General features: G+C 50.8%; 1 protein-coding gene and 1 pseudogene across 1 annotated transcript; both read right to left on the bottom strand.

Annotated features, from left to right (window-relative positions):
• Nucleotides 1-26,739, bottom strand: part of LOC148182306 (uncharacterized) — a 702,689-nt pseudogene that overhangs the window by 621,527 nt on the left and 54,423 nt on the right.
• Nucleotides 10,429-25,777, bottom strand: LOC148182319 (serine/threonine-protein kinase PAK 3-like). The gene is made up of 15 exons (XM_088068915.1): nucleotides 25,306-25,777; nucleotides 23,607-23,644; nucleotides 23,032-23,163; nucleotides 21,415-21,549; nucleotides 20,798-21,142; nucleotides 20,180-20,351; nucleotides 19,687-19,896; nucleotides 18,144-18,207; nucleotides 17,399-17,447; nucleotides 16,510-16,622; nucleotides 15,800-15,917; nucleotides 15,014-15,113; nucleotides 14,353-14,549; nucleotides 13,047-13,184; nucleotides 10,429-11,930 (listed from the first exon to the last, which is right to left on the bottom strand). The coding sequence occupies exons 1-15, from the start codon at nucleotides 25,382-25,384 to the stop codon at nucleotides 11,847-11,849; spliced, it is 1,974 nt and encodes a 657-aa protein (XP_087925041.1). The 5' UTR covers nucleotides 25,385-25,777; the 3' UTR covers nucleotides 10,429-11,846.

Raw genomic sequence — 26,739 nt, forward strand, 5'->3', positions numbered from 1 at the left:
TTCTGGAAGGGCGCGGGGTGGGGGAGGGCACCGGGTTTGAGGATGGTGAAAGGATCTGACCCTGGGGCGTGCCTGGGTTTCATCATCTCATTTCTTCTTCTTGGGTCCTGCAGCATTCTGTGGGTTTCAATGGGTTTTTTGTTTGGGCAGGATAGGAGCATTTAGGGACCCAATCCCTGGCCCCCAAAAGCCGTGCCTTGAGCAGGACTCACAGACAGGCTGTGAGCCCTTCCTTCCCTCCCTTGGAACGGGGGTTTGTTTTTGACCCTTTTGTCCTGGTTGCTTCAGGGAAAATTTGGAGAGGCTCCATATCTAATTTTCCCAAATTTTCCCCTGGGTCTCCCCAAAACTTTGGGTTCATTCACAGCCTAGGCTCTCCAGATATTTGATCTCAACCCTCCCGGTCAACCCCCATTTCTGAGCTGTTCCTTTCCTCGTGCTCGCTGTGCTGAGGCTCCCCTCCCAGCCCGTATCCCAGAAGCAGGTCCCTTGTCCTGCCGCAGTGTCCCAAGGCGGGCCCCCGGCTGGCAGGGCCGGCGCTCCACGGCGGGACCGGGCAGCAGGGGCCGGGGCCGTCCGCAGCCTCCGGGCGGCCCGGGGGGCCCAACTGCCGGCCCTGCCCGGGGGGTGCTGGGCTCAGGCGCAGCGCCGGCTCGCCTTGAGCCCCGGCTGCCCACAGCCCCGGCCCCGGCCCCACAGCTCCCCACAGGCCCCCAGCCCGTGCTCCAGGTGCCGCAGTCTCGGCGCTCCGCTCCTCGCCGCTCCCAGCTCAGTGAAAACCCCCTGAAATCACTTGAACCTCCTTTCTTTTCCCCTGTCTGGAAAACTGGGATACAAAGGATCTGAGTCAGCTGGGCAAATTCTGGGGATAGGGACCCTTTGGAATAACATGTACCCCAATCTCTCAGTGGGTATTTTTCTCTTCCTCTCTTGCATCATCACTTTTTCTTTACCCCATGGATTGCTTCTTGCTGCTTATTGCCTTAAAGCACACTACCTGACACCCTATCCCCTTCAGCCCAATCCCTTCCTGCACACCAAACACCATCCATTACCCTGTTGTCTAATTCCTTTTCTGTTTTCCCCTTGTTGTCCACCTGGGTGTCCATCGCTCCCTTGTTAGCGTCTGGGGAGAGAATGTGCAAACTACCTCCAAATTGCTCTCAAGGGAAACCCTTGAGAGATATTTTGGGATTCACTCCATCCCTTTTGCTGGGTCCCCATTCTGGCTTTTCCCCTTTTGTCACCTCCTGGGGGCCATGCTCATGTTTACTCCCGAAGATGCCACTTGAGTCACTGCTGAGATTTTCAGTGCTTTCTCCTGCCGACTCTTGACAGGCCGCCCCCTGATCCGTCACTCGTCTGTCTCCTGCTCACTCTCGGGTACCAATCAATCCCCGGTGCCCCGCCGCCTGCGAGGGAGCCGATCCGCCCCAAAAAACTGGGTGAGGCACCTTCAGCTGCACTCACTGCCCGCGGCCAGGGGACGTGGATAGGAATTTGCGGAGGAGCCACGAAAGGTGTGTGGAAAAAATTGAAATCCAGAGGTTTCTGTCCCACAAGGAGACAGAGGTGTCCCTGTAAAAGTAATTTCCCATTCATATGAAAGGGTGAGGCCATGGGACATTTCTAATGAGATTCTCTCCAATTGCTGGATGATGCACGCCTCCTTGTTCATTCCTAATTTTCTTTGGTCACATCTCCTCTCTCTTTCCCCATTGACTGAAAGTTCCCTGGAGAGTTACAGAATGCACCTAATGCACGTTCCTACATACCACCCTTAATATGCACCCCAGCTGTTTTTTTGTATAGCTAACGATATTGATGGCTGTGTTAGTCTTTGTTTTTCTTCTGGAAGTTGATGAATTTTAGCAGGACCTTGGGCTGAGCCAGCAGTCTGTGTCATTCAATTAATAACATTTTGTGTGGCAGCTGATGGCTCCTTCCTGTCACTTCCTTATGTCCACGTCCCTGGCCCCTATGTGCAATGAGGTTTGACGGGGATCAGTTTTGTGAAGAAGCTCTTTGTTGTTCTTCCCCTTTGCTGGGGTTCCCCCGTTCTTTGGGGCCATCCCCCCTGGAGCAGGGTTGTCCCCCCTTGGTGCAGGCGAGCAAGGGCTCAGGCAGTGGCTGAGCCAATCAGAGAGGCGCGCGGTGGCGCTGATGACTCATCAGCATGTCCAGGCAGAGCCGCAGGCTGCCATGGGCGTTGGCCCAGGCTGGAGCCCAAGCTGCGCGCCCCTCCCCACCCGGGCCTTGGCGCCCCCCTTTGAGGGGAATTTGGGGAGGGTGGGAGAGGGGGGTAGCGCCCAAGGCCGGGCCCCCCCGCGCTGTGAGGTGGCGGGAGCGGTCTGCAGTGGGGAGCGACAGTTGCGGCCGGACGAAGCGGCCGGATCTGAGTCCCAGCGCTGCCCCAGGCCGAGCTGGCCCAGCTCCTCCATCCTGTTGCCCCTGCGCGTGGGATGCTTGTGGGAGCTGAGGGGGGAAGAGGTGCCGGCGGGCAGTGGGTGCAGGGCCTGGGGGCAGCAGGGGAGACAGGGGAAGGAGAACAGAAGCAGGGGTTTGAAGACGGAAATGTTCAAAGGATTGCCACGTGGGAGGACAAGGTTGGATTGTGCAGGAGAGAATAAATAGTAGGAGGAAGAGGACGTGTGGAGGAGAGGTAGGGACAACAGGAGGAGGAGGAAGAGCAGGAAGAAGGACGAAAAGAGCTAGCACAAGGTTCCTCCCTCTCCCTGTGTGTGTGCAGTCCCCCCCCGTAGTTTCACTTGCCACAGGTCAGCAGGTGACTGGAGGAGGGGGATCCATGATTTTTCACAGGTCTGAATCTTGGTGTTTCTGAGTTTATTGGGGCTAAATTGTTGGTTGCTTTGGTTTTTTTGTTTTGGAAGGGGCTGAACAAGCCCTCTTTTTATTCTTGAGGGGGTTTGCCTTTGAGTTTGGTGTTTGGGTCGGTTTTGATCTGTGTTTTGATGTTGTTGGAGGATGTTTGTGCCGACTTTGTGTTTGCGGTATGTTTTTGATCCTGTTTTGATGTTCATGTAGGATGGTTCGGGGCTGCTAAATCTTGGTGTTTTAGAGATTCTTACAGACCACAAGTTGCCTGAATGACTTCCTGAGATGAACTTGGGCTAAGGACTGTGGGAACCCCCAGCCCCAAAGGTGCACTGTCCTTCTTGTCTTCTTTTTCCCCAATCAAGGAATTTTTTTTTTTTCCCAACCGTTTGTCAGATGGGGAGAAGGAGGAAAGCCCTGGGGAGATCTGCCCTGCCGGAGGAGGGGCTGCAAAACCAGCCCAGGGAGCTCTGCCAAGGAGGAAAGATCCCCCCCCTAGTGCCAAGGGAACACGGCCCCAGAGATCCAGCCAGAGCTCACAGCTGGGGGAGAGAGTCCCCAGGAAGAAGTCCCACAAATGCTCTTGGAACTGTGGGAAAGGGTTTCAGCCGGCAAGCTCTGAGCATGATCCCGGCACCCATGGGTGACCCAACCATGGGGAAAAGCCCTACGAGTGTGGGGAATGTGGGAAGAGCTTAAAGCGCTCCGGCCTGAGGATCACCAGAGGATCCACTCTGGGGAAAAGCCCTTGAGTGTGGGGAATGTGGGAAGAGCTTCACCATCCACCTGAGGAAAACACCAGGTGGATCCACACGGGGAACGGCCCTACACCCTGCTTGGAATGTGGGAAGAGCTTTGGGGTGGAGCTCCGCCTGAGAAACACCCAGCGCTCATCCACACTGGGGAGAGGCCCTACGAGTGTCCCGAGTGTGGGAAGAGGTTTCAGACTAGCTCCAGTGTCCTCCAACATGAGCGGATTCACACAGACGAGAGGCCCTTCCGCTGCCCCGACTGCGGGAAGGGCTTTAAGCACAACTCCACCCTCATCAGGCACCAGCGCATCCACACTGGGGAGAGGCCCTACGAGTGTCCCCAGTGTGGGAAGAGCTTCTCACAGAGCTCTAACTTGACCCAACACCAGCGGAGGCACCAGTAAGGGAAGCCCTGCGAGTACCCCGAGTGCGGGAAGAGCTTCGTGCGCTGCTCCAGCTCCATCCCCCATGGGAGGATCGGCGTTGGATGATCCCCAGTGACCCCCATTGGCAGAGCCCTGGTGATCCGTGGTCCTGGTGATCCGTGTTGGGAAGACACCTGGCTGGGAGGCTCCACATCTTCCTGGTTCCCTGTGGGCACTTGGATGATCACTGGGACAGGAACTTCCATTGGGACACGAACCAACAATGGGAACTCCTTGCGGGGAGTGCATTTGTTGACTTTTAATCCTAGAGAACCTTTTGCCACTGCCTCAGGAGCTGTGTGGGCAGAGAAAAGGGGGTGACAACAGAGTGGGGGTCCCTGGGAGGAGCACACACGCTCTGGGAGTGGGAGGACATGACCCCCGGGACCCCCCCTCACCTTCCTGCACAGGCAGAAGCCGAGCCCCAGCGCCAGGAAGACGAAGCCCAACATGAAGACTCCAATCTCCATCAGCCTCTTGCTGTGGGCCGCATTTGACGGAATCCCTGTGGGTCTGCAGTGGTCAGGACCCCCAAAACCTCTCACAGACACCCCAAGCCCCTCCAAGTACCCTCCCAGTCTCTCCCAGCCCATCCAGGACCCTCTGAAACCTCCTTTGGAGTCATTAATTTTAAAAAATGAAGAATTTTAGAAAAATTAAGAGTTCTTAGCTGAGATTGGCCTTGCTGGAATTAGTTAATGATGAAGTGAGTAGCAGCATTTGAGATAATGAATCTCTGACTTAGGTAAAAAATTACTTGTCATTTTATGTTTGTTTAGATGTGCTTATAATGAGAAAAGAATCTGATAAAGGGGTTCAGGAAGATCACAGACCTCACATCTGGAAACCCATTTAAAAGTCACAAGGGAGGAAACTGGAGTTGTACCAAATGTCATTTGTACTGTCAACCATTGTAAAGGTAGAAAGGTCAGAGTAAGGAAGAGCAGTTTTCCTTCATCTTTTGATGACCTCTCCTCACCAAAACGACCTCCTCTTCAAATTAGGGAGCCAACCACGCAGGTGTTATGACATTTTAAACTCATTGCCGTGCATTTTAATCCAGACTGGGGAATGAATGGGAAGTGTTAGCATTATGAATATGTGTTCATATTTTGGATATTCAAGGCTTTTGTAAATAAATAGACACTGGAACCTTTTGTCAACTTGCAGTGCGTATTAAGGGGTGACTCCTGCACTCACCCAGTGCTGTGATTAAACATTCACTTTGTAACTTTAAACTGTTGGAGAGGTTTTTTGTCCATTAACAGATTGATGTTGATACTGGATCAATATCACTATTTTGGTAAATCACTGCCAGTCTCTTCCCAGCCTCCCCAGGACCCACCAGAGCCCCTCCTGTTCCTCTCAGGATCCCACAGCCCCCTCCCAATTTCTCTACACTGCCCCGGGACCCCCAAACCCTCTCCCAGTCCCTTCCCAGCCCCACCAGGACTCATCAAGACTCCTCCCAGTCTCTTCCCAGCACAACCAACCTCATCCCAATCCCTGCTTTCCAATCCCCAGTCTCCTTCCAGCTCCTCCAGGCTCACTCAAATCCCTCCCAGTGACACCCAGCACCCCCAAACTCCCTCCCAGTGTCCACCAGGACCCCCAGAACCTCATCCCACCCTCCCCAACATCCTTTAATCCCCTTCCCAGCCACCCTAAGCACCTCAATCCCTCTCCCAGTTTAAACCAGTCTATCTGAAACTCCCCCCCAGCTCCTCCCAGCACACCCCAATCCCCCTCTGGGCCCCCCAGTGCCTCCCCCGCTGCCCCCGGCGCTGTGGGGGCCGGGCCGTGCCCCAGTGCCGGCTCAGGGGGTGCTCCAGGCTGACGTGCTCCACCTGGCAGCTGGAGCTGAGCCCGCATTGCCGGGGGCGGTTTCCAGCAGCACCAGGAGCTGCTGGCTCCAGTCCCCGCTGGGGAGCACGGCAGTGGCCAGCACGTGGCCCGAGAGCTGCTGCTGGCCCTGGGAGCAGCTCAGCTGGATGTGGGCAGGGGAGAAATCCATCAGGGAGCAGAGCAGGCGGCCGGGGCCGGGCTGGGAGCTCGAGGGCACCAGCGAGATGGACACGATGGGGGGAACTGGGAGAGATGGGAGACGAGTGGGGTGGCATTGAGAGGGACTGGGAATGGACCGGGAGGGACTCGGGTGGCACTGGAAGAGATGAGAGTGGATACTGGGACACTGGATGAGGGGGTAGAGGTCTGGGAGTGGAAGTGGGAATGAGCTAGGAATAGACTGGAATATGGCTAAAGGGAGTGGGAGCGACTCTGGGGCCTCAGGGCGGGACTGTGGTGGCACTGGGAGGGACTGGGAATGAAGTGCACGGCACTGGAAGGCCGAGTCCAGCGCGGGGCTCTCGGCTCTGTGGATCTGCCCGGCAACTTATGAGTCATCAGAGAGGCGCGCTCTGATTGGCTGAGGGGCGGCAGATCCACGGAGGGGCGAGATGAACCGACAGAGCGACTGGGATGGACTGGGAGAGGCTGGGATGGACTGGGAGAGCCACGGGAGCCATTGGGAGGGACAAGGGGCCCCGGGGATGGGCACAAGGAAGGCTGAGGGCTCTGGGCTGATTCCCAGGGAGGTTTGGAGGGACACGGCCGGGCCCCTCTCTGTGCCCCGCGAGCAGCGGCCCGGACAGAAAAGTTCAGGAGCGGGAGGAGGTGTTTCTCAAGATTGATTTTAATCCTCATTCTCCTGGTCTGATTTGCTCAATCCTAAGTTCAGTTCATTTCCCCGTGTCTGGCTGTTGCACCCCTGATGGTGATCCCTGAGTGACCTCTCCCTGCCCTTGTCCCGACCCACGAGGACTTGGATTTGTTTCAGTTCAGTGGAATTCCTGGTGATTTGGGGGGAGCTGGAGCAAAGCAGCTGGAAAGCACAGTGGGCTTGACAGGGACTGAAGCAGGGCAGGAGTTGGGGCTGCCTCGAGTAAGCTCTCACAGTGTGAATTCTTGTAAGGTCTTTCTAAGGGAATTTTGTTGAAGTTTGACATTCATTATTAAAAAGCAGAGTCACAAGTGGAGCTCTACTTTCAGCTTGAAATGAGGGGATGGAACGTGAGCACTGGGACTTCTATAACCTCAAGTTGTTCCTTGATACTGGACACTTTAGCTTTGGCAATCTGAAGCCCTTCAGCAGCAATGTCTCTGCCACCCCCTGGTTTCTGGCTCAGACCCAGCTCGCAGCTTGGACAAGGTCTGGGCTTTGTCCTCTTGAGCTTCAGGAGCCTCCCGGGAAGCACCAGCCCTCCCCAGCCCACCCTTGGTAGGACTTTTTCTTTTCTCTCTCCTGACGATTTTATCCCCAAAACTGCCGTGGGAACGTTGTATCCAAGCACATCCTCCAGCGCTGCACTTTCCTCCTGTGAATTCCCTGTGCAAGGAATGTGTCTGTGCTTTTCCCTGCTCTGTTCACTGACAAACAAACCTGAGCCGTGGGACTGTCAGAGCTCCTTCATGCAATGAAATCAGGTTGTGTTTCTCATGGCATGTTCTGGAGGAGCTTTTCTTGGTGTGTCTTGTGCTGCTGGAAATGACACAAGAGCCAGGAGGGAACAGAAGCTGCTGCTGCCCGTTGGCTCAGGGCCAGGGAACCAAGTTGTGCTCCCGTGCAGTTGGGCCCTGCTGGAAGCAGAGCCGCGTTTCCCTTGAGCAGCTCAAGCTTGTGACAGCTCCAAACAGGAAACCTCAGCAGAAAACTCTTCCTCCAAACTCAGCTGCTTTCCCTCCTGCAGCTGTTTGGGAAAGAGCCTCAAAGCACAGACTCTGCTGGGAGCCATTGGTGCATTTCCTCCCTCCCGGCAGCAGCAGCTCCTGAGCCCTTCACGGGCTCCTGTCCCTTCCCAAACCCTTCAGCTCCCTTGGAACTCTCAGCAGTCACTAACATATGCATTTCTTTCATATTCAAGCTGCATTTAAACTTCTTTTTTTCTCTCCTCTCTATCTGTTTTATCTCCTCTTTATCTCCTTTAATCCCGTCAGCACCAGTAGGATGGGGATGGAGTCTTGGGGTGGGTGTGGGATGAACTGAGGATCCAGCAGAGAAGGGCAAGGCAGAGGGGAGAGGACTCAGCCAACCCTTCTCCTGCTCTCTCCTCCCCCAGGCTCCAGCTAAAGCAAGTCAGACTGGAAAGGATCCCACAAATGCTGTGTTCTCCTCCCTCTCAGCTTGGCTGGGGATCCTCAGCTTCAGCCTGGTGCAGTGCCTTAGATTCGCTAATTTGAGTTTTTTGGCTAATGCACTAAATAATGTGGTGGGTTTAGCGCTGGCTGAAATCTCCAGGGCACTTACTCATTTCTCACTGTGAGATATGGATTAGGAGAAGGGCAAAATAGGCTTAAAAATTAGAAGGAATAAAAAAAACTTTATTAACGGGACTACAAGAATAAGAAACTAGAACAAAACTTTCAGAACACCTTTCCTCCCTCTGACTAACTTTTTTTTTGTTTTAACTGACAATGTAGAAATAAAACTTGTGATTTACACAGTATTAATTACACGATAGTTTTGTATTAGTTTTTGTAATTTTTTTCCTGTTATGTCATGGAGACTTTCTTACAAGGAACGGATTTTTTGTGGTTTTTTATTTTTACAAATAGCAGCCGCCTGGGAAGTAATTTTGCTATTGTGACATTTTTCTCATTTTTACAGCCCTCCTAGAGGTGTGTCTATGGGTTATGAATTCATGGGGTGTTATTTTAAGGATGAGCTGTTTGAAGGCAAAGGTTTTCTTCATCTGTTTTTGTGATCATCTTTGGGAACAGAAGTTTTCTTTTTTCTCTCCCTGGAGGCAAAGGGCATTTTATTGTTTTTATTTGTTTTTCTGTTCAAACTTTTTATGGGATTACAGTTACTTTAGCATTTGTTTGGTTTCTTTAATGGATGCTTTTGTTTAGATTTACAGTTTGAATACTCTATTTTATACTTTTTCATGAATTAAAGGAGATATTTTAGTATATCATTGTTTATTTCTATGGCCTTACTAAATTACTATTTTAGTTTGAATTGCCATTTTTTCATTTCTTTTCTATCTAAGGTTTAACTCTTTTTTTTACTGACTTTGATGTTTTTATGTTGTTTTTTGGTGTGTTGTTACTCTGTCCTTTTCTGTCCCTGGAGAGATGAACAAGGTTTGTAGGTCTCATGTCTGTACTGAAAGGGTTAATAACTTGCCCAGGCTCATAATCTTCCTAGTGTTCCAAATAAATAGGTACTGTGAGGGATACATATCACAGGTGAGCACCCACTGCACAATCTGCTTTGGATTAAATCCCATCTCCGTCTTCATCAGCTCACAGTCACTGTGACACTATTCCTGCATGGAAGAAACAGGCTGGGATGGCCCTTTCTGCTTTTGGTCCTTTTATTGGCAAATGAAATATTCTATTTGAAAACATTCAAAGCCTGGAGTTTCTTTGTATTTTCACCTGAAAATGCTGCCAGCCGAGGTTCCCAAGTGTCTGGTACGTGTTTGTGTGCACAGAGCAAAGGTGTCAGCCTGTGTCCGTGGCCCGGGTGTCTGTCAATGTCCATTGAAGCAGACGGCTGGAAGGGGGCTCTGCCCGCCCTGCGCTGCTCCGGGGCTGGGGCTGGGCTGGCAGAGGCTGCAGAGCGCTCTGAGAGGCACAGCCTCAGCCCCGGCCGGCATCTTGTGCACGGTGGCACAGCCTCAGCCCCGGCCGGCATCTTGTGCACGGTGGCACAGCCTCAGCCCCGGCCGGCATCTTGTGCACGGTGGCACAGCCTCAGCCCCGGCCGCCATCTTGTGCACGGTGGCACAGCCTCAGCCCCGGCCGCCATCTTGTGCACGGTGGCAGCTCTGAGGGCTGTGCGAGGGACGCTCTTCCCCAGCGCTGTTTCGCGTCCTTTCCTTTCCCAGGATGGCATTTGGAAATGTTTCTTTGGCCTTGTCAGTACACAACTCACTGTCTTACTCACTTTATGCTTAGAAGGTTCTAAGAAGAAAATGAAAAGCATAGTGTGATTATGATGCGCAAAACGTAGTCAAGAAAACAGTACTCCATAGTGTAGGGCCTGCAGAGCAGGGATTTGTTTATTCAATGCCAGGAGTGAGGGGAAAAGCTCCACCACAAACTCCCTTGTCCATTCTTTGCACAGGACAAGCTTTTAAACTTTTTTAAGTTAATGGGCACATTTTACTTTCCTAAGCTTCATATTTTCTAATTCCATGATTATGGAAGCCCTTGTAGCAGGGCCCTGCATGAGGTAGTTGTCAGCCTTCTGCTGGTCATTTTGGATGAAGGCTCAGAAGCTAACTGAATTCAAAAGCCCTATTTGTTACACTTCAACACCTCTCCTTCCTTTTCTGGGAATTCAACACAAACTTATAGTCAATAAATTCTACAAGTGCTCTTGCTGTGTGAGGCCCACATTGTGCCTTTCATTCAGCAATTAATGAAGAAAACACAAATTGCCCACTGAGACCCTTCTGCTCCCTTCCAAATCACTACTCAAGAACAAGCCTCAGGCACATGCCCATAGTCCCTCTCTGCCAGCAGCTCCGAGCTGCATTGCACAGTGCTTGCTGTGCCCCAGAGAGCACCAAGCAGGCTGGCCTGGTGCCCCTGAATATTTCTGCAAAACCCTCTGCATTTCACACCTTTGCTGTGGCTGAGTGCAGAGCTCCAGGATTGCAGGCGCTTGGTCCCAGAGCTGTGTGAGGCACTGGCTGGTGCAGATGTGCCCTGACTTGCTGTCAGTGCCTCACGCTGGCCTCGGTTCCCCTGGCAGAAATGCCGTGCCTGAAGGACACTGCCCTGTGCTGGAGCCTGCGGAGCAGCCCGGCTCCCTCCCCCTGTGCCCAGAGTGCTGCACACACTGCTGACCATTGCCAGCAGTTCCAGGGCAGGCGGCAGAAGAGCAGGAATGGTCAGGCAGGGCAGCAGCCCTGGGCTGCTCTTTGCCTTTCTCTCCTCCTGTGCAGACTCCAGACAGCCCATGGCACCAGTGTGTGCTGTGCCCAGCACGGCGCCGCTTCCCCTCAGGAGCAGCCAGCTGCCAGCTTGGCTCTGAGAGCGCAGGATTTGCCTGGTGCCAGCAAGAGGCAGCCAGGGCCAGGCTGCTGCCTCTTGCAGCTCCAAGGGCCTCCTTCCAGCCTGCCTCTGCCGAGGCTCAGGCTTCTCCGGGCTCTGCCAGGGCTCTGCTGGGGCTCCAGCCTGGCCAAGGCCGGGCCCGCTCTCACCTCACAGTCGCTGACAGCTCTGCACCACAGGAGACCTTGCACAGCACCCTCACTGCTCTTTCTGCTTTCTCTCTTCAGCCAGACTCAACTCCAGCCAAAGAGATTGCACTTAGGGATACAAATCCAAGTGGCAGGAACCCAAATGTTCTCGAGTCACATCTGCACAGCCTGCATCTGCACAGGATGTTTGCGTTGCACCGCTCCTCCTTTGGTTTTTCCTGCAAATGCCATTGCTGTTTCTGCCTCAAATAGAAATGCCAGAGCTGGGCAAAACTTGGCCAGTTGGCCATATTCCAAAGGCAGTGTGGTCTGGAGAGGATGAATGAAGAGGAGCCTTCCCCACTTTGAAACCATACCAAAGAAGCCATCAATGTCACTTTCCACCTCTAAGAGAACACTGACAATTCAGGAGGAAATGTTGAGCTTTCTCACAGGGTCAGAAGGAGAGAAATGTTCCAAAGGAGTTGAGGTATTAGTAACTTTATTTATAATCCTACTCTACAATCCTGCACTACAATCCTACACTACAGTCCTACTCTACAATCCTACTCTACAATCCTACTCTACAGTCCTACTCTAAATTGGGCATGGAAAAAACAGTTTGAAATTGATTGGCACATTCATGTCTCCTCCTTCCACTTCTTCACTGCAACAATGAGTGGTGCCAGGCTGGACCCAGGCATGGCCGATGTTATAAATTGATGCTGCAGAAAGGAAAAGAAAACAACAAGAAAGCATGATTTTCCAAGCTAAGAGCTTCAAAGGCAGGGGAATACTTTTTAAATGAAATGGGGATTGAGTCAGAGTAGGTCAGGAGCATGGGGCAAGAGTGGCACAGGTTGCCCCAAGAGCTGGTAGGTGGCCCACCCCTGGAAATATCTGAGGTGTGAGTATCCTGATCTCTTGAAAGATGTCCCTGCTCATTGCAGGACACAGACTAGATGACCTTTCCATGTCCCTGTGTGTTAGTTTGAGATGAATTGACATTTAGGGAAAGAAGTAAGAAACCCCGCACGGAAGTGATTTCTTTGAGAGAAGCTGCTGGGAGCTTCCTCTGTGCCTGAGACAGGCCAATGGCTGGCTAGTTCTGAGAACTGACAACATTTTGCACCATTTAGAAATGAGATGTGCCTCTGTGATGATGCACATTTTGAAAACCACCAGCCCGGGAACTGGCCCTCTTTGCTTCCGGAGCCCGAAGGTAACGGAGCTCTGGTGAGGCCGGCCCTGCTCGCCCACGGCCTGTGCTCCTGGGGGAGGCCGGGCCAGACCCCAGCGGCTCCCGGGCGGGGGATGGAGGCTGCGGGACCCCGGCCCCAGGCTGGGCCAGGCCACGGCTGCTGACATCTTGCCCACACTAAACCCTCTCCCCGGCGTGCAGCGACGGCTCCAGGCCGAGCCTCCCCTCCCAGCGGCTCCCGGGCAGAGAGAGGGGCCCAGCACAGCCTGAAATCCAACACCGTGACTGCCATGACCTGGGTGAGATTGAACCCTTTCACTGCACAGATGAGACCTTTCTTATTCTTGTGGGCCTGATAATAAAATTTGTTATTCCTTTGAAGTTTGAAGCCTGTTTTGCCCTTCTCCTAATCCATAGCTCCCAGCAAGAAATGAGTAAGTGCCCTGGTGATTTTAGCCAGCGCTAAAACCCAGCACTCCCTGCCAGCCCAGCCCAGTCTAGGATTGCTCCCCATTGTCAGCTGAACAGCACCAAGGTTGGAAGTGAGGAGGATGGGGGCTCATCTGATGCCTTGGATTTCAGTGGAGGAGGAGCCCATCCCTCGGACACTGTTTCACCTGCAGCCCTTTTGGCATTTTACCTGCAGCAGCTCCTTGGCAGACCAGCGCTGCGCCTCGCCTTTCTGCAGGCAGCAGCTCAGGAAGTCACGCAGCAAAGGCGAGAATTGCTCGGGCTGCCGCAGCTGTGGGGTCCCTTCTGTGGCTATGTGGAATTTAGCCTGGAGAAAAAGGAAACACAAGGCTCCACCTGCTTCTTTCCCATCTGGAACTGCTCTCCCAGAGCCCATTGTTTCAGCTCCACTCTGCAGTGGCACTTTTTGCCCTGGCAGAGAGGCAGAGATGACTTTCCTGTAGCATTTGGATGACGACTTTCCTGTATCATGAAAAAACCCAAGCCCCAAAGCCACAGCTTTGCCAACATCCAGCAGATCTTGCCTTGGCAGCTGATTTCATTGCCTGATCTAGTTAGTGGCAACTACATCAGCAAATACATGTTTCCTTCTCGGAGGATTCCCAGCAGCTTGGCAGCCTTTTTGGAAGAGGGATTTTGCTATTCTAACTAACTCTACTATTTCCAAGGATTCTTATATGAAAAGCATCTCTGCAGTGCTTGTTGGTCCCTTAAGCACAGCTGCCATAAAACAAAACTCATCAGGCTTTTTGTCCTGTTCTTGAAAATGATGGTAATTGGAAGAAAAGAAAGGAAATGCAGCAGGTGTTCCTCAGGGAAGGAAACAAACATTTGGAATCTCATTTCCAACACAGACACATTCAGATGCCTCCACAAATGTATTGGGTTGAAAATGCCTGTTTGGGCACACAGGAGCCACCTGCAGCTCTGTCTCTCAGCACTCTGAAAATTTCAGGTTCCCTTAAGTGGCAAAAGGAAAATATTCATGGTGAAATCAGAAGTGTCATCCCTGTGGTAACCCTGTGCTCGTTGGATTCTCAAGTCAATGCATTAACGCTGTGCCCATCCCAGAAAGTGCCAGGAAACAAAGAGGAGGTTTTGGCAGGCTCTCCCCATCACCAGGCTCCAGCTTGCTTTGGTTTGAGTTTCTTTGCTTCATCTCTGGAAAGATAACACCAGCTCTGAGATGCTGTTTCCTATTCTTCGGGCCATCTACACAGCCAAAAGAGCTGGAACAACTTCTAAGGCAAAGCAAAATGCTGCCTGAGAATGGAGATGGTTTGGGCGAGGGAAGGCTTGAGTTCCCCCACTGCTGCAACCAAAGCTACAGCAGATGCTGATGTGCTGCAGGGCCATTTGTAGAAGGGGCCTTGGTGGAAGCACTTCCAGCAGATGGCCATGGGATTTTGTGCAGTGAGCAGAGAACACGGGACAGGTGAGAAAGACAGCGGGATCAGAGAGTATTTGCTCCTTACCGATCGAGCAGTGAAACTGTCATAAGGAGTTTTTTGTTCGGCCATTTCAATTGCCACAATTCCAAAAGACCACACGTCCACTTTGGGGCCATATGGTCGACGCTTCACCACTTCAGGTGCCATCCACCAAGGAGTCCCGATCACCGAGCACCGCTGATTGTGCTCAGGGGTGAGCTGAGCAGAAAGGCCAAAATCAGCTGAGGAGAAAGCAAAATACTGTTTTAATTTTGATACTGTCAATTAGGAAACCAAGGCAAAGAATTCCCCAGTAGAAGTTTGAGAATGTGCAGTTGAATTTCCTGGACAACACTCCCTGCTCTGTTTCCTTGGGGCTTTAGCCAAGGCAATATGAATTGGCTACTTCAAACATCCCCCCATTTTTTACACTTCCTCCAGCAGTGCCTTTTGTTCCCCTGAAGGTTTAGATTGTAGCTCCCTCCCTCTGGAAGGAACACACACAGACACACACAGAGCAATAGCACTCTTGGCTGCTTGTGGTTCCTTGTCATAGCTGTGTGCACCCTGCAACTGTGCCTTCAGCCCACAGCAGGGGGGACCCCTGCACTGCCAGCAGCAGCATTTTTGGGGAGCTGGCAGTCACTGAAAGCAGCCCCACACCCCCCATTCCTGGAAGGCTGAAGCTGAGCAAGAATACACTGACCCAGCTTGACAGAGCCGTCGGTTCTGAGCAGGATGTTGTTGCTCTTCACATCTCGATGGATCACGTGGTTGGAGTGAAGAAAATCCAGTCCTTGCAGGCACTGAGAGAGAAAACAGAACCAGGGGGGCAAAAAGGAGTGATGTGAGTTCATCCCACAAGAAAGGAAACAGCTGTGGAAGGTTCCCTTTGCAGGGGAATGGGGAGGAATGGCAGAACACAGCGCCATTGAGAGCAAGAGCCTGCTGCTCCAACAGTAGCAGAGCAGCACCTTTCTCAGGAAAGGCATGTCAGCTTTTGAAAGAGCACCAGCAACTGCTGCTGTAGACTGTCCCCTGCAAACCAGCCAGGGTGACTGCAGCTGCAGTGCATGTGCTCAGAAGCAAACAGCATTTGGGCTGCACTACTATCCTTTTCAGCTGAGGACTAAAAGAAATTAGTCTCTCTTTTTTTCTTTCCTGTTTGTTTCAAATCCTGCCAGCACACCTTTGCTTTAGAGACAAGGAATGTAGTGCAGACAGGCAAAAGTTTAGCTGGGCAAGGTGGAGAACTGCAAATGCCAATGCAAGAGACAGAGCTAGAATACAAGAGCAGGGGATAAGAGGACAGGAAGTGAGTCCAGTGAGTGTAGGGGCACTGGCAGACAGTTCACTTGAGATGCTCTTGCTTGCCCATAGCCTAGCAGCAACACAGAAACCAAGCTTGGCCCATGAAATCCCTCCCGTTCTGAGCCCCTGTTTCCCAGACAATGCAGCTCAAGGCCTTGGAAGCACAGATGGGATCCCTGACCTCCCGACTGACAGCTGCAATCTCTTCTTCAGACATTTGAGTCTCGTCGATGAGATCTCTCAGAGTGCCTCCGTCCATGTACTCCATCACCAGCCAGAGTTCCTCATGCACAAGGTAGCTGAAAAAAGGAAACAAGGCCATGCAGGTGAACATGCACGGCTAGGTTGGTTTTTTGCTTGAGTCTTGTTTCTGGGTCCCTGTGAGACAAGGGCAGAAGAAAAGGAATAGACATTGCCTCTAGGCTGTGCAGTGTTTGCAGTCTGTGCTGTCTCAAGGAGAAAGGCAGGTTAGGAAGAGCCCAGATAAAAAACCTGTCACGCATGGCATTTCTGGAAATAAGCACCTAGTCTTCCTGGTGTGCACAGCAATGGAAAAGAGGGGCAACAATGCAAGGGCAATCCTCTCTTGGATGGTTCATCAGCATTTAAGAAACTTGAAAAACTCAATCCCAAAGAACTGTGGAGGCAATGAACTTAGAAGGTATTGAATTCTTAAGATAGGGCTGATGCAGGTTTTTGAACAATTTTCAGTCTGCATTGGCCAGGGTGGATTCATGCAGACAAAATGCAGTCTCTTCCCATCCATTGGAGATAAGTAGAGAAATAATAATTAACAGCTCTATTTTCTGCCAGTGACCAAAGTGGGTTTTTAAGCTCTCATGCTTGTAGTATGTAAACAAACATTCAAGGGATAGGACCGTGACCACTCACCTGGCTAAGTAATTCACGACCCTGGGACTCCTATTACTCTCCATGATCCTGATTTCATTCATGGTTAGTATCTTCCTCCTCACTCCTTGCACACTTATTTTCTTTATGGCCACCTCAAAGGACATTGAAAAGGAGTAATTTGAGAAAATTGGTAGCATGAGACCACAACACACATGGAGCAAGTGATTGTGGAATGGCACAGCCAAGCTGTGCCAAAGTGCCTTGTGATTAGACCTCATCATTGGAGTAATTAGGAAGTGACATTCCAACAGCCCATTTCTCTGCTCCCTTGGGGGCCAGTTACAGGACACGTGGCCACTGGCGATTTGCCTTGTCCACTTGGTAACAAAGGTGTATCAACGATCACCCACAAAGCTCTGACCACACTCTCTGCTGCTCTGCTTGGATTCAAAAGAAGGAATGGGTGCCTTGGTTCTCTGTGGATACATCCTGGGCTATGGGCAGGGCTCAGGGCTTTTAGGAACATCTTGCAGGTCTCTTCCTACATGTGGCTCCCAAGTGCAGCACTGCACGTGGCTGAGGAACTACCAGGAGCATTCAGATGTATTTGCTGGCAGCCAGAAATGAGAATTCAGGACTCTGAAGCTGTAGCCCCAAAAAGCAGTGAGAGGCTCTAAGACACCACCTTTGTTTTAGCAATTGAGAGCGTGTGGGCGCGTCCTTCTCTGAAAGGAACCGCTGCCCTCCTTGTCTTCCTACGGGCAGCTGAGGAGGACAAAGCCTGTTCCAAGTGCAATTTGCAGGCTGGCTCCAGTCTGTGCTTCTTGTGCCTTTTCAGCACAGCTCTACTCAAAGCTCCAGCCACAGCTGTCAGCAGTGGGGAAAGGCCTGGAGAGCAGCAGAGGCTGCAGGGGCTGTTGACATTTACCTCTCCTCCTGTGGCAGTGTCAAGTGCTCTGGAAACCTCTCCAAAACCCCTAGAAACAAAACAGCAGCAAAGAAAGGAGAAGCCATTTAGATCTTGCACTGAAAGCCAGTCCAGACAGGAGAGCTCTGCTGTAAATGCCTAAAAGCTGCAGGTTGCAGGAGGGGTCTGCCAGAAGGCAGATGATGCATTTTCCCCTCAAGTGCATGGGCACTGGGCCTGTTCCTGAAGCGTTGGGCTTTACTGCCTCAGCTCCAAAAGGCAGCTTATTCCTTCATCTCGGGTATCAGCTTCTAAACTGTGCAATTCTAATCCTGAGCACGGAGTATTTCCTTTAGCAAACTCTTGGAAAGAAATGTTCCTGAGAACTGTTATCTGACAGCTCTCATTGGGGGTAGGTTGTGCTTTCAGGCAAGCAGGATTCTTCTCCTTTCATTAGTGTGGCCAGATGATTTGGAGACATCCAAAAATGTGAAGGAAATGAACTCCGAGCTGTCCCACACTTGAGAGACAAGCAGATTTACCAGGTTCTGTTCCTTGCTGCAGGCAAGACCTTGGCAGCATGGAGATGTCTTTGACAATGCCTTCTGAGCACACTTGACAAATTCTGGCCAGTACTGAGAGATGGGGCAGACTAAGCCCGCTGTCTAAACATGTGGACAACTTGTCTGACTTCCCACTTGATGGATATTCCACCAGGGAAACACCTGGCCCATGGCTGTGTAGAAGTAACTGTGGTTGGACTCACCCGCTGCCAAGACTTTCCAGTTCAATGTATTTTGTGACGGGATTTTCCTTGTTCACCATTCTCCCTGAGGGAAACAAAATGCAAGATGCTCACTTTCAGGCAGAGATCCTAACTTGCAGGAGATGCCAAAGGCAGCCCCGCTGTCTGGGGCTCTGAACCCTCTGTGCTCAGCTGGGCAGCAAGCACAGCAGCAACAAGACAGGCAGTTGTGCAGTACAAATGGGCAGCAGAGAGACTGATTTTGTCCAGTCCTTGGAAGGAAATGAAGCGCAGAGAGCACAGCAGGGCACAGCACAAGGCTGGCAAAGGCCAAGCATGAGCACTGACAAGCAATGGCAAGAAGACACAGCCAGCCTGAGCCCCTGACAAGCTGTGGCCCCCGTTCAGGACACAACAGCATTGCCTTGGAGATCAGACACACCCAGGTGCAGATCAAGGCCCTTTTTTGTCCCAGCAGGTGAAGGTAGACACCAAATCAGCTGGGATCTTTTCTCAGCCCCACCAGGTCTTTTCTGAGAGCACAGCACTGGCAGCTGTTATGGGCAAGAAGCAGATTAAATGGGTTGTGCTGCAGAATCACAGAGGGCTTGATGTGTTTTCCCAGAGACTGATCTGAGCAGGGCTTGGGCCAATAGGTAGGATTCTAAGAGTCATGGGAATGGCTGGGAATCAGGTATGAAAAAGTGCCATGGATCTGAGGAATACACAGCACAGGGGCTGCAGGCTCGCTCCTGAGAAATGCCTGCAGTGCTGTTTTATCTGATCACACCACGTCCATGTGTCTCTTGGACACATCTTTATAAGAATAAAACTAGGATATTAATTACAGATTGTTATACAAGTATCTGTTTCTTCATTGTGGGCCCAATGAAAACATCTCTTGCTCTCTGTTTCTGCTGTCACCTGATGTTCTTGCAAAGGAGTCCTCACTGACAAAAATACAGCATTCTCATAAAAACCTTGTAGATGTAGTAGAGGCAATAAAAACAGTCATAAAAATGACAGCAGTAAGACACATGGGGCAGAACAGCTCTTTCAGGATAATGAAAAAACAAACTCTACTAAAAACCCCAAATGCAAAACCAAAAAAGGATAAAAACTGAAAACTAAAAACGGAACCACAACAAAAAGACAAAACCCCAAAACCAATCAATTTCTCTGAAGTCTTTTGGTTCTGATGACTGGTGGGGAGTCTGGAGTCTAAGGAGAATTTAGGAATCAAATATTCTGTTCAGTTTGGCCACTAGCACACAGGACTTGCATAGATCATTTGCTAGGCCACAGCCTTCTGCTGATCCAAGAACAATTCCTGCTTCTGCCTTTAGTGGCAAGGGAATCCCAGGCAAAGCCGAGCCAGTCCAAGCTGCCCTCAGAGGCAGCAGGAACACCCAGAGCGCTCTCTCGCTGCCTCAGAGCACAGCAGTTCCTGTGGGGAGTCCTAAATGTCTCTGGGACACCAAAGGGAGGAGGATCATTTGCTACAGCTCTGCTGGCACGTGCACACAATACACTGTCCCTCAGACAAGAAATACACCAGACGTACTCAGTTGCTCCAGGAAGTCTCCCTGGCTCTCCTGGAGCTGAGCAGCAGATGTGTCACTGCTGGAAATGGACAAACTGCCCGGGCTCCACTGCTCAGCTTGGGGAACAAAGGCTCCTTTAGATGCTGCTGCTGCTGCTGCTGCTGCAGCAGATTCAATGGAAGAGCCTGTGGAGAGCTGAGAGAAGAAAGGAGTTTGTGTCAGAAAGCTGGCTGGCAGAGATTACCCCGAGTTCCCTTTTCAAATGCAAGCCCTTAGGAAGTTGCTGTTAGCCACATGCAAAGCTCATCAACTGGATTTTTTTGGATGCCCGCTTCTGAAACCAAATGGTCAAAACCCAAGGTTGGTTTTAATCAAGTTCATGGCCAGTTTCATATTCCATTTTCCTGGATTTTCTGAAGGATGACTGCAACAACGACCATTCCACTTCCTCCCAAGGATCCCTTTCCCCCTCCAAGGGCTGCAGACACATTTGCAGCTCCTTGTTCTAATGTTGGAGCTCCTCCCCCTCAGTCCTCTTTTCCTGCACCATCTTCAGAAGGTGCTCAGCCTGCAGCACTTGTGCTTGGGACAGTACCTGTGCCTCCCGCCGACCTTGGGGCTCTTCATCAGCAGGCATTTGCTGGAAGCCTTCGCAGGCTGCCAGGTGAGATATCAACACGTCCACCTCAAGTCAAACAGAACAAAGCAGTCAGAGAGCACAGCTTGTCCCTGTCTGCCAAGGCTCATTGACTGTGAGCAAAGGGAAAGAGCAGGACAGCAGCAGATTCACCAAGGGATACAGACAGCTTGCAGCTTGTATTCCAAATCTATCTGGGGGACTGTGTTCACTTGCAAAAAGCCCTGAAGAAACAAGGAGAGCAGGAGCAGGCCAGCAGGAATCCCTTGAGATGAGTGCTGGCAAAAGGGGCAAATGACTGGTGCCACTGTCCAGGGCAGCAGCTGAGATTGAGCCCAGCAGGAAATGTCCTTCCAAGCAGCTGGGATAGACACTACAGCAGGATGGCACTGAGAGGCATCAGCCCACCCCCCTGCTGCTCTGCAGAGGAAAGGCAAGAAGGGCAGAAAGCACCAGACTGCAGTGACTGCTGTGCCTATCGCTCTTTCACTCACTCGATTTTCTAGAGCCTCTTGCTTCTGAAGGAGGAGATCAAATTTCTCTTCAATGATTTTCCTTTCTTCCTCCAGCCTCTTCTCCCTTGCTCTGATCCTAGCCTCGGTTTCCTGCAGCTCTGCCAGCAGCTCCTCATCGGAGGCCTGTGAGGAACCAGAGAGAGGAACTTCCATGAGTGGAGTGTCTGCCACTCTTTCACTCACCTGGTTTTGTTGATTTCCTCTCTGCCAGTGGAGATCCATCTCCTCTTGGATGCTTCTCCTGTCTTCCTCGTGCCTCCTCTTCACTGCCATGATGGCCCTCTGAGCTTCGGGCAGCTCTGCTTGGGGCTCTGCCTTGATGTTCTGTACACACAAATGGAGAGCAAGTGCCTGGGAGCTGCCATCAGGCTCAGCTTCTTCCTCAGTTTCAGCCTCAAAATCACACTCATTCAGTCACTTCTTTCTGCTTCCCTACCCACCTCTGCTTCCACTGTAACCTCCTGTCCCGCTGCTGATCTCTGCAGAGGCTCTTTGCTTTCAGGGCCTCTGGCACTCGTGGCCTGCTCAGTCCCAAGAGCTGCGTTTTATGCCCCTCTTCCTGCCCTTCACTCTGTCCCCTGCTGAGTCAGGCTTACCTGGCCATTCTCCAGTGGCTCTTCCACCTGCTGCCCCAGCTGCTCTTCCTGCTCTTGGGCTGGGAACAGCTCTCCCTCAGTCTGGCACGGCCTCCCTGAGAAAACAATCTGCTCCTGCTCTTTCTCTGGAAGGACCTGCAGAGAAAGCAAGAGAAGATGGGCTTCAACTTCTCATACAACATTTGTGGGCCAAGACTCAAAGACTGATGGGCTCCCACGTTCCCAAAGCTCTGTGCTGCTGCTCTCCTGCCTTGTTCTCTGCCCGTGGGGAAGCACAGATTCCAAAGTGACCCTGGCAGTGCAATCAGGGCCCATCTGGCACTGAATCTCCAACAGACTCTTGGGCAGCTGACAGGAAATGTGGGGCATTTCTCCAGGGCCTCCCTCCCCTTCTGCTGTGTCCTGCTTGTCTCTCCATAGTGACTGACAGCCAGCCCTGTCCCACAGCTCCATCCTGGCTCTGCAGGGGCTTCCTGGGTGAGCTCACCCCTTGGGAGAGACACTGCTGGAGTTCATGTTCTTTTCAGGCCTGCACTGCCACTCCTGCCCTTCTGACATCTACACTCTTGTTAGAAATCCTGCTCATTCAGGAGACAAGGATGTGTGCAATTTGATCCTCTGCTGCAGGTCAGAGAGCCTCTATGGCCACCTCAGGATATGGAAGAGGACCAAGGTGTTTCTCCTCCCTCTTTTGTCAGCTGAGAATTCTGAGTGGCAGTGACAGAGATCCTCAAAAGGCCCCAGCAACAAATTAATTGACACAGCCCTAGGGATGCCAATGAAGGAAGCCATGTGTCATGTAATGCATGTATGACCAAAGTCACCAAAAACCACCTAAACCATGGAATTGTCCCACCTCACTAGGACAGGCAGAAATTTATAGGTTAAACAGGGAGTGTCAGGACAGAAGAGGCAGGAGGAGGAAAACAGCTCTAAGGAGAAAAAACAACCATCTCTAAAGGGGTTCTTAGCAACACAAGACAGCACTCAAGGACTTGCAGCTTTGCCCCCACACTAGGCTCCAATGCAGTTTCCAAAGCTGCAGACTTCACCACAAAACGTATCAACAGGAACTTGCCACTTGTGGATTTTGCCTCAGAAGAAGGGTTCAGAACTACGCAGTTTGTTTCTTTGGCCACACAGGACAAGAATGGCCGGCCACAGCTTCATGGACAACACAATCATCTCCTTGCAGCTTATCAAAAGCCAAAAGACAGGTGGCCTAAAAGACTCTGCAGAAGTGAAGAATTACTCAAGGAAACTGCAGAACACTTCTCCAGGTCATCCAGAGGTTTCCAAAAAGGGAAAGCAAACAAACCAAGCCCTGTGAGCCCCAGAAATGCCGTGTGAGCCCTTGGCCATGGCTTGGCAGAAGCCAAGAGACAGAGCTTCCCTGAGCCAAGCAGCCAGCTGCTCACCCGCAGGCAGCAGCGCTTTGGGGCCTCAGCACGATGGCTCAAAGCCCAATTTCCAGCTGCCACGGGATGGGGGAATGGCTGGGTGCTGGCAGGACTCCAGCACTCAGCATCCTCAGCCAGCAACAGCAAGTGCTGGCTGCTCAGAAACTTGCAGCTCTGCCTTGCACTAAAGACAGCACCACCCAGCACTGGCACTTACTGTCTGGGGATGGTCAGGCTGGGCTGTGACCACAGCTGCAGGCTCGTGGTCCTTTTGCTCATTTTGCTCCTCTTTGGCCTCTTCTCCAGGAGCAGAGGGAGCCCCAGGAGAGTCTGCTCTTGCTTCTGGGCTCTGTGGACAGATGGTGGAGTTAGGGACAGGCAGCTACCTATCATTTAGAACCTTATTTCTCTTCAGCTCTATTTCCACAACCAGCTCTACCAAGCACAAATCATCAGCTTTGATAGCAATGGGATTCTAAGTCTCTCCAACTAAATTAAAATGGGTTAATTCAGCCATACTGCAAATAGCTCTGAATTAGAGAGTTCACCCTGGCTACTATCAGCAAGCAACGTTCTCTCTGCAAATCTGAGCTTTGAGTTCTTTTAAAGCTCTGCAATGGAAAATTAGGAAATAGCCAACAATGCCTTTGCTATTGCTGTTGTAAACATGGAAATGGATCTTCTTTCAGCCCACCCAGCTGGCCCTCTGCACTCTACTGCCACAGGCCAAGCTCACAGTTCCCTGCACAATTCTGAAACACCAGGAACATCAAATGTTCCTTTCTGACTCACCTCAGGATCGGCACCTCTGAACACACGGCTCAGATGACCTGCAGTGGGCAAGGAAAATGAACCAAATTCTTTGAGAAAACTGGAGAGAACCGTGGCCTATTTAGAACAGCATCTGAGAAGATCTCCCAGTCTACATTTTCCAAGGTGTCCTGCTTGACTGTTGTGGTTTAAAGCAGCAACTAAAAAATCACTAGAAAACTTACTTATTTCTTGCTGTGAGATATGGATTAGAACAAGAGCAAAACAGGCTTAAAACTTAAATGGAATAAAGAAAGTTTATTAACAAAAACTACAAGAATAAGAAACCAGAATAAAACTTCCAGAACAACCCTTTTCTCCCCCCCTACCCAACCATTCCCTTGTTTACATGACAACATAGAGACAAAAAAACTTTGGAACTTGGGTGTTTAAAACAGTCCAAATTCCTGCTAGAGTCTTTTCATCAGTCTTTGTAGAGAAACAGAAGTCTTCTTCTGCTATCTATGGAGTTTTTCACAAGAAAACGATTTTTCTTCATAGCTTTCCATTTCTCTGATGCCAGCTGCCCGGAAATCTGCCATCAGTTGTCTCCTCCCATTTCCCATCACTCTGAGGTGTGTTATGGGTCATGAGTCTAGGGATGTCATTTTTATGAATGAGTTATTCAAAGGCAAAAGTTCTCTTTATCTGTTTTTGTGAGCCCCCCTGGAAACAGAAGTTTTCTTTTTGCTTCTTAAATGCCACAAATCTTCAACTATTACTTCTCCCCCTCTGTTCCAGCATCTCACAGTGTCACAACTACTTCATCATTTGCTCAAAATCCACACTTGGAAACACTCCATTCCTCCCAATATACTCTGTCATGAATTAAAGGAGTTTTTTTCAGAACACTACTGTCCATCTCCATAGCTTTAACAGAAAAATATTTCAGCTTATTAAAGCATCTCCTTATTTCTCTTCCCCCTCTAAATTTAATTTTTTTCTTCACTCTCTTTGATGGGTTGATGGTTGATCACTCCCTCTCTCTCTCTCTGGAAAAAAAGGATTAATCTGCAAGTCTCATGCAGGTGGTAAAAGAGTTAAAATCTTGCTAAAGCTGCAGATGTTGATGGTGTCAGGTTTCAGTTCAGTGGCAGAAACTGCAAACCAAGTCAGGCCGGCCGGCTCCGTTTCTCCCCCCACCCCGCCCTCTGCAGCCTTGTCCGGCCTGGAGGGGGGGAGGAGGCCGAGACAGAGCCCTGTTACCTCGTCAGAAGCCAGAAACCAAAGAGAGCAAGAAATTCCCGGCCTCACATCTTAAGGTGGTGTTCACAGGTTGATCTCACTTCTCAATAGTTCAAACCGCTGCCAATTCTCACACATGGCCAGGAATTAGTCAGGAGAAAAAACTCCCATCAGCCTCCAGCAGTTTCAACTTCCCGAGCTCTCAGAGCTATCTTAAAAGTAAAGTCACCCCAAGAGATTGAGCCAGCAAAGTGAGGAAATGACAGACTCTGCTGCCACAGGCTCTCCCGTGGAGGGAACAGAACCCCTGCAAATGCTGCCCGCAGCCCCCTGGCTACAGACACCCCGTGTTTTGCTGAAGGTGTTGACAGCAGCTTTACCAAACCAGTGGCATCCTCATGGTCTTTCTGTTTCAATAGCAACCCGGTCACTAAGAAAGAGCAGGGAGACCTACAAAAGCCAGCTCAGGTTCCAGCCAGGGAAAACCTCTACTTACGTGCCAGGTTGGTCAGGTAATAGCCGGAATATCCAATGCCATAAAGGGTGCAAACGGCAGCAGCGAGCTGCTCAATCATTGTAGCACTGCTGTGCCAGTTTGCACACTGTGCTCCAACTCAGGAACAAACAAGGCTCCTGTCAGTGTGCAGCTGCCCACTGACAAACGCCTCAAGCAGGAGGATGCTCCTGCACTGAGCAAGCCCAAGAGCTGCTCTGACACTGAGGCCTTGCGTGCACCAAGGCAACCTTGGGATGTCACCACGACAATGTGGCATCCATGCCCTGACATCACAAAGCCAATGCTCTGCGGTGCTCTGGGAATTGATGCAGAGCAACCCAACCTTCCCTACAGCAAACACAAAATTGCCTGGGAGCTTCTCCTCTGTCACAAAGTGTCACAAATCCTTTGGTGGGCTGTGGGAAATGGAAAGACAGAAACTTCCACAGATACTGAAGGGTTTCATTTACAGCCTTGGAAGGAGCTTGGGTTCATGCAATGCTAAAGGTTCACAGATGTTGAGTCAAGAATTCATAAGCTTATGTTCCTATAGCTGCAAGGAAGAAATTGCCATGAGCAAATAAGAAACTGCATTGAGTGAGATGGTGGAGAGTTTTCAACTGTAATTGTGTGATTTTATAGAGTAAGCTATGAATCTAAATATTATCATAAGAAGCACATGTGTGTATGTGAGCTAGCAGTCTATTGGGTGAAAAGCAGACGCAGTGCAGCAGAACTTGGCAAAGGTGAAAGGTGATTAAGTAATAATAAACTCCATGTCAGCTGTCCATTGGGCCAAAATGTGATATATTGCTGTGTAACAAAGAAACTCATGACTACCTTTGAGCTATGGCCCACTTATACTCCTCCAAAATCTCATGCCTTCAGACTGAGAACTTTTCTGATGTATTCCAGCAATAAATCGACTTCACAGCACCAGTGGTCCCACCCCTGGTTATTTACACCCTGACAATGGGCCAAACCCTGTTGTTGAAGAGATCCAAGAGTAACTCCAAGACTGCCCTGTGGAGAGAGAAAACAAAGAGAACTTGTCATAAGAGAACAAAGACTGCTCCTCAGTCAAGGCAGGATGGATGGAACAGAGTTTCTAAAATGTAACAGGTAGCAGAAGCTGAGTAGTTTGCAGAAGAAATTGTTATACAAGTGCTTGTCCTCGGGAAATAAATCTGATACTGCTAATAGGGAATTGATCATGTCTATTATTCCTTAGCAGCCATCTGAACATTTATACTATTGGCTATCCAGGCTCACACTATTCTAACCCAATAGGAAAAACAGCACAAAAGTTATTTGTACATTTGTAATAAATGTTTCCAGATATACCACCTCTGGGGACCATGCATCGTTCATGCGCGCTGCAGTGCCCCAAGCACCCACATCCTGCCCCACAACTGAGCTCTGAGATGGGACTAA

The sequence above is a fragment of the Pseudopodoces humilis genome, chromosome 33, assembly GCF_049639895.1.
Source record: "Pseudopodoces humilis isolate 2021_Gansu_Grassland_sample_001 chromosome 33, ASM4963989v1, whole genome shotgun sequence".
NCBI lineage: Eukaryota > Metazoa > Chordata > Aves > Passeriformes > Paridae > Pseudopodoces > Pseudopodoces humilis.

What these genes read in the sequence shown, in the direction of transcription:
- LOC148182319 (XM_088068915.1), bottom strand. Translation starts at nt 25,384, where the DNA reads ATGATTGAGCAGCTCGCTGCTGCCGTTTGCACCCTTTATGGCATTGGA. An exon ending in AGCCACTGGAGAATGGCCAG is followed by an intron (nt 21,143 to 21,414) that starts GTAAGCCTGACT and finishes TTGTGTGTACAG; the next exon opens with AACATCAAGGCAGAGCCCCA. An exon ending in AAGAGGCTCTAGAAAATCGA is followed by an intron (nt 20,352 to 20,797) that starts GTGAGTGAAAGA and finishes GTTTGACTTGAG; the next exon opens with GTGGACGTGTTGATATCTCA.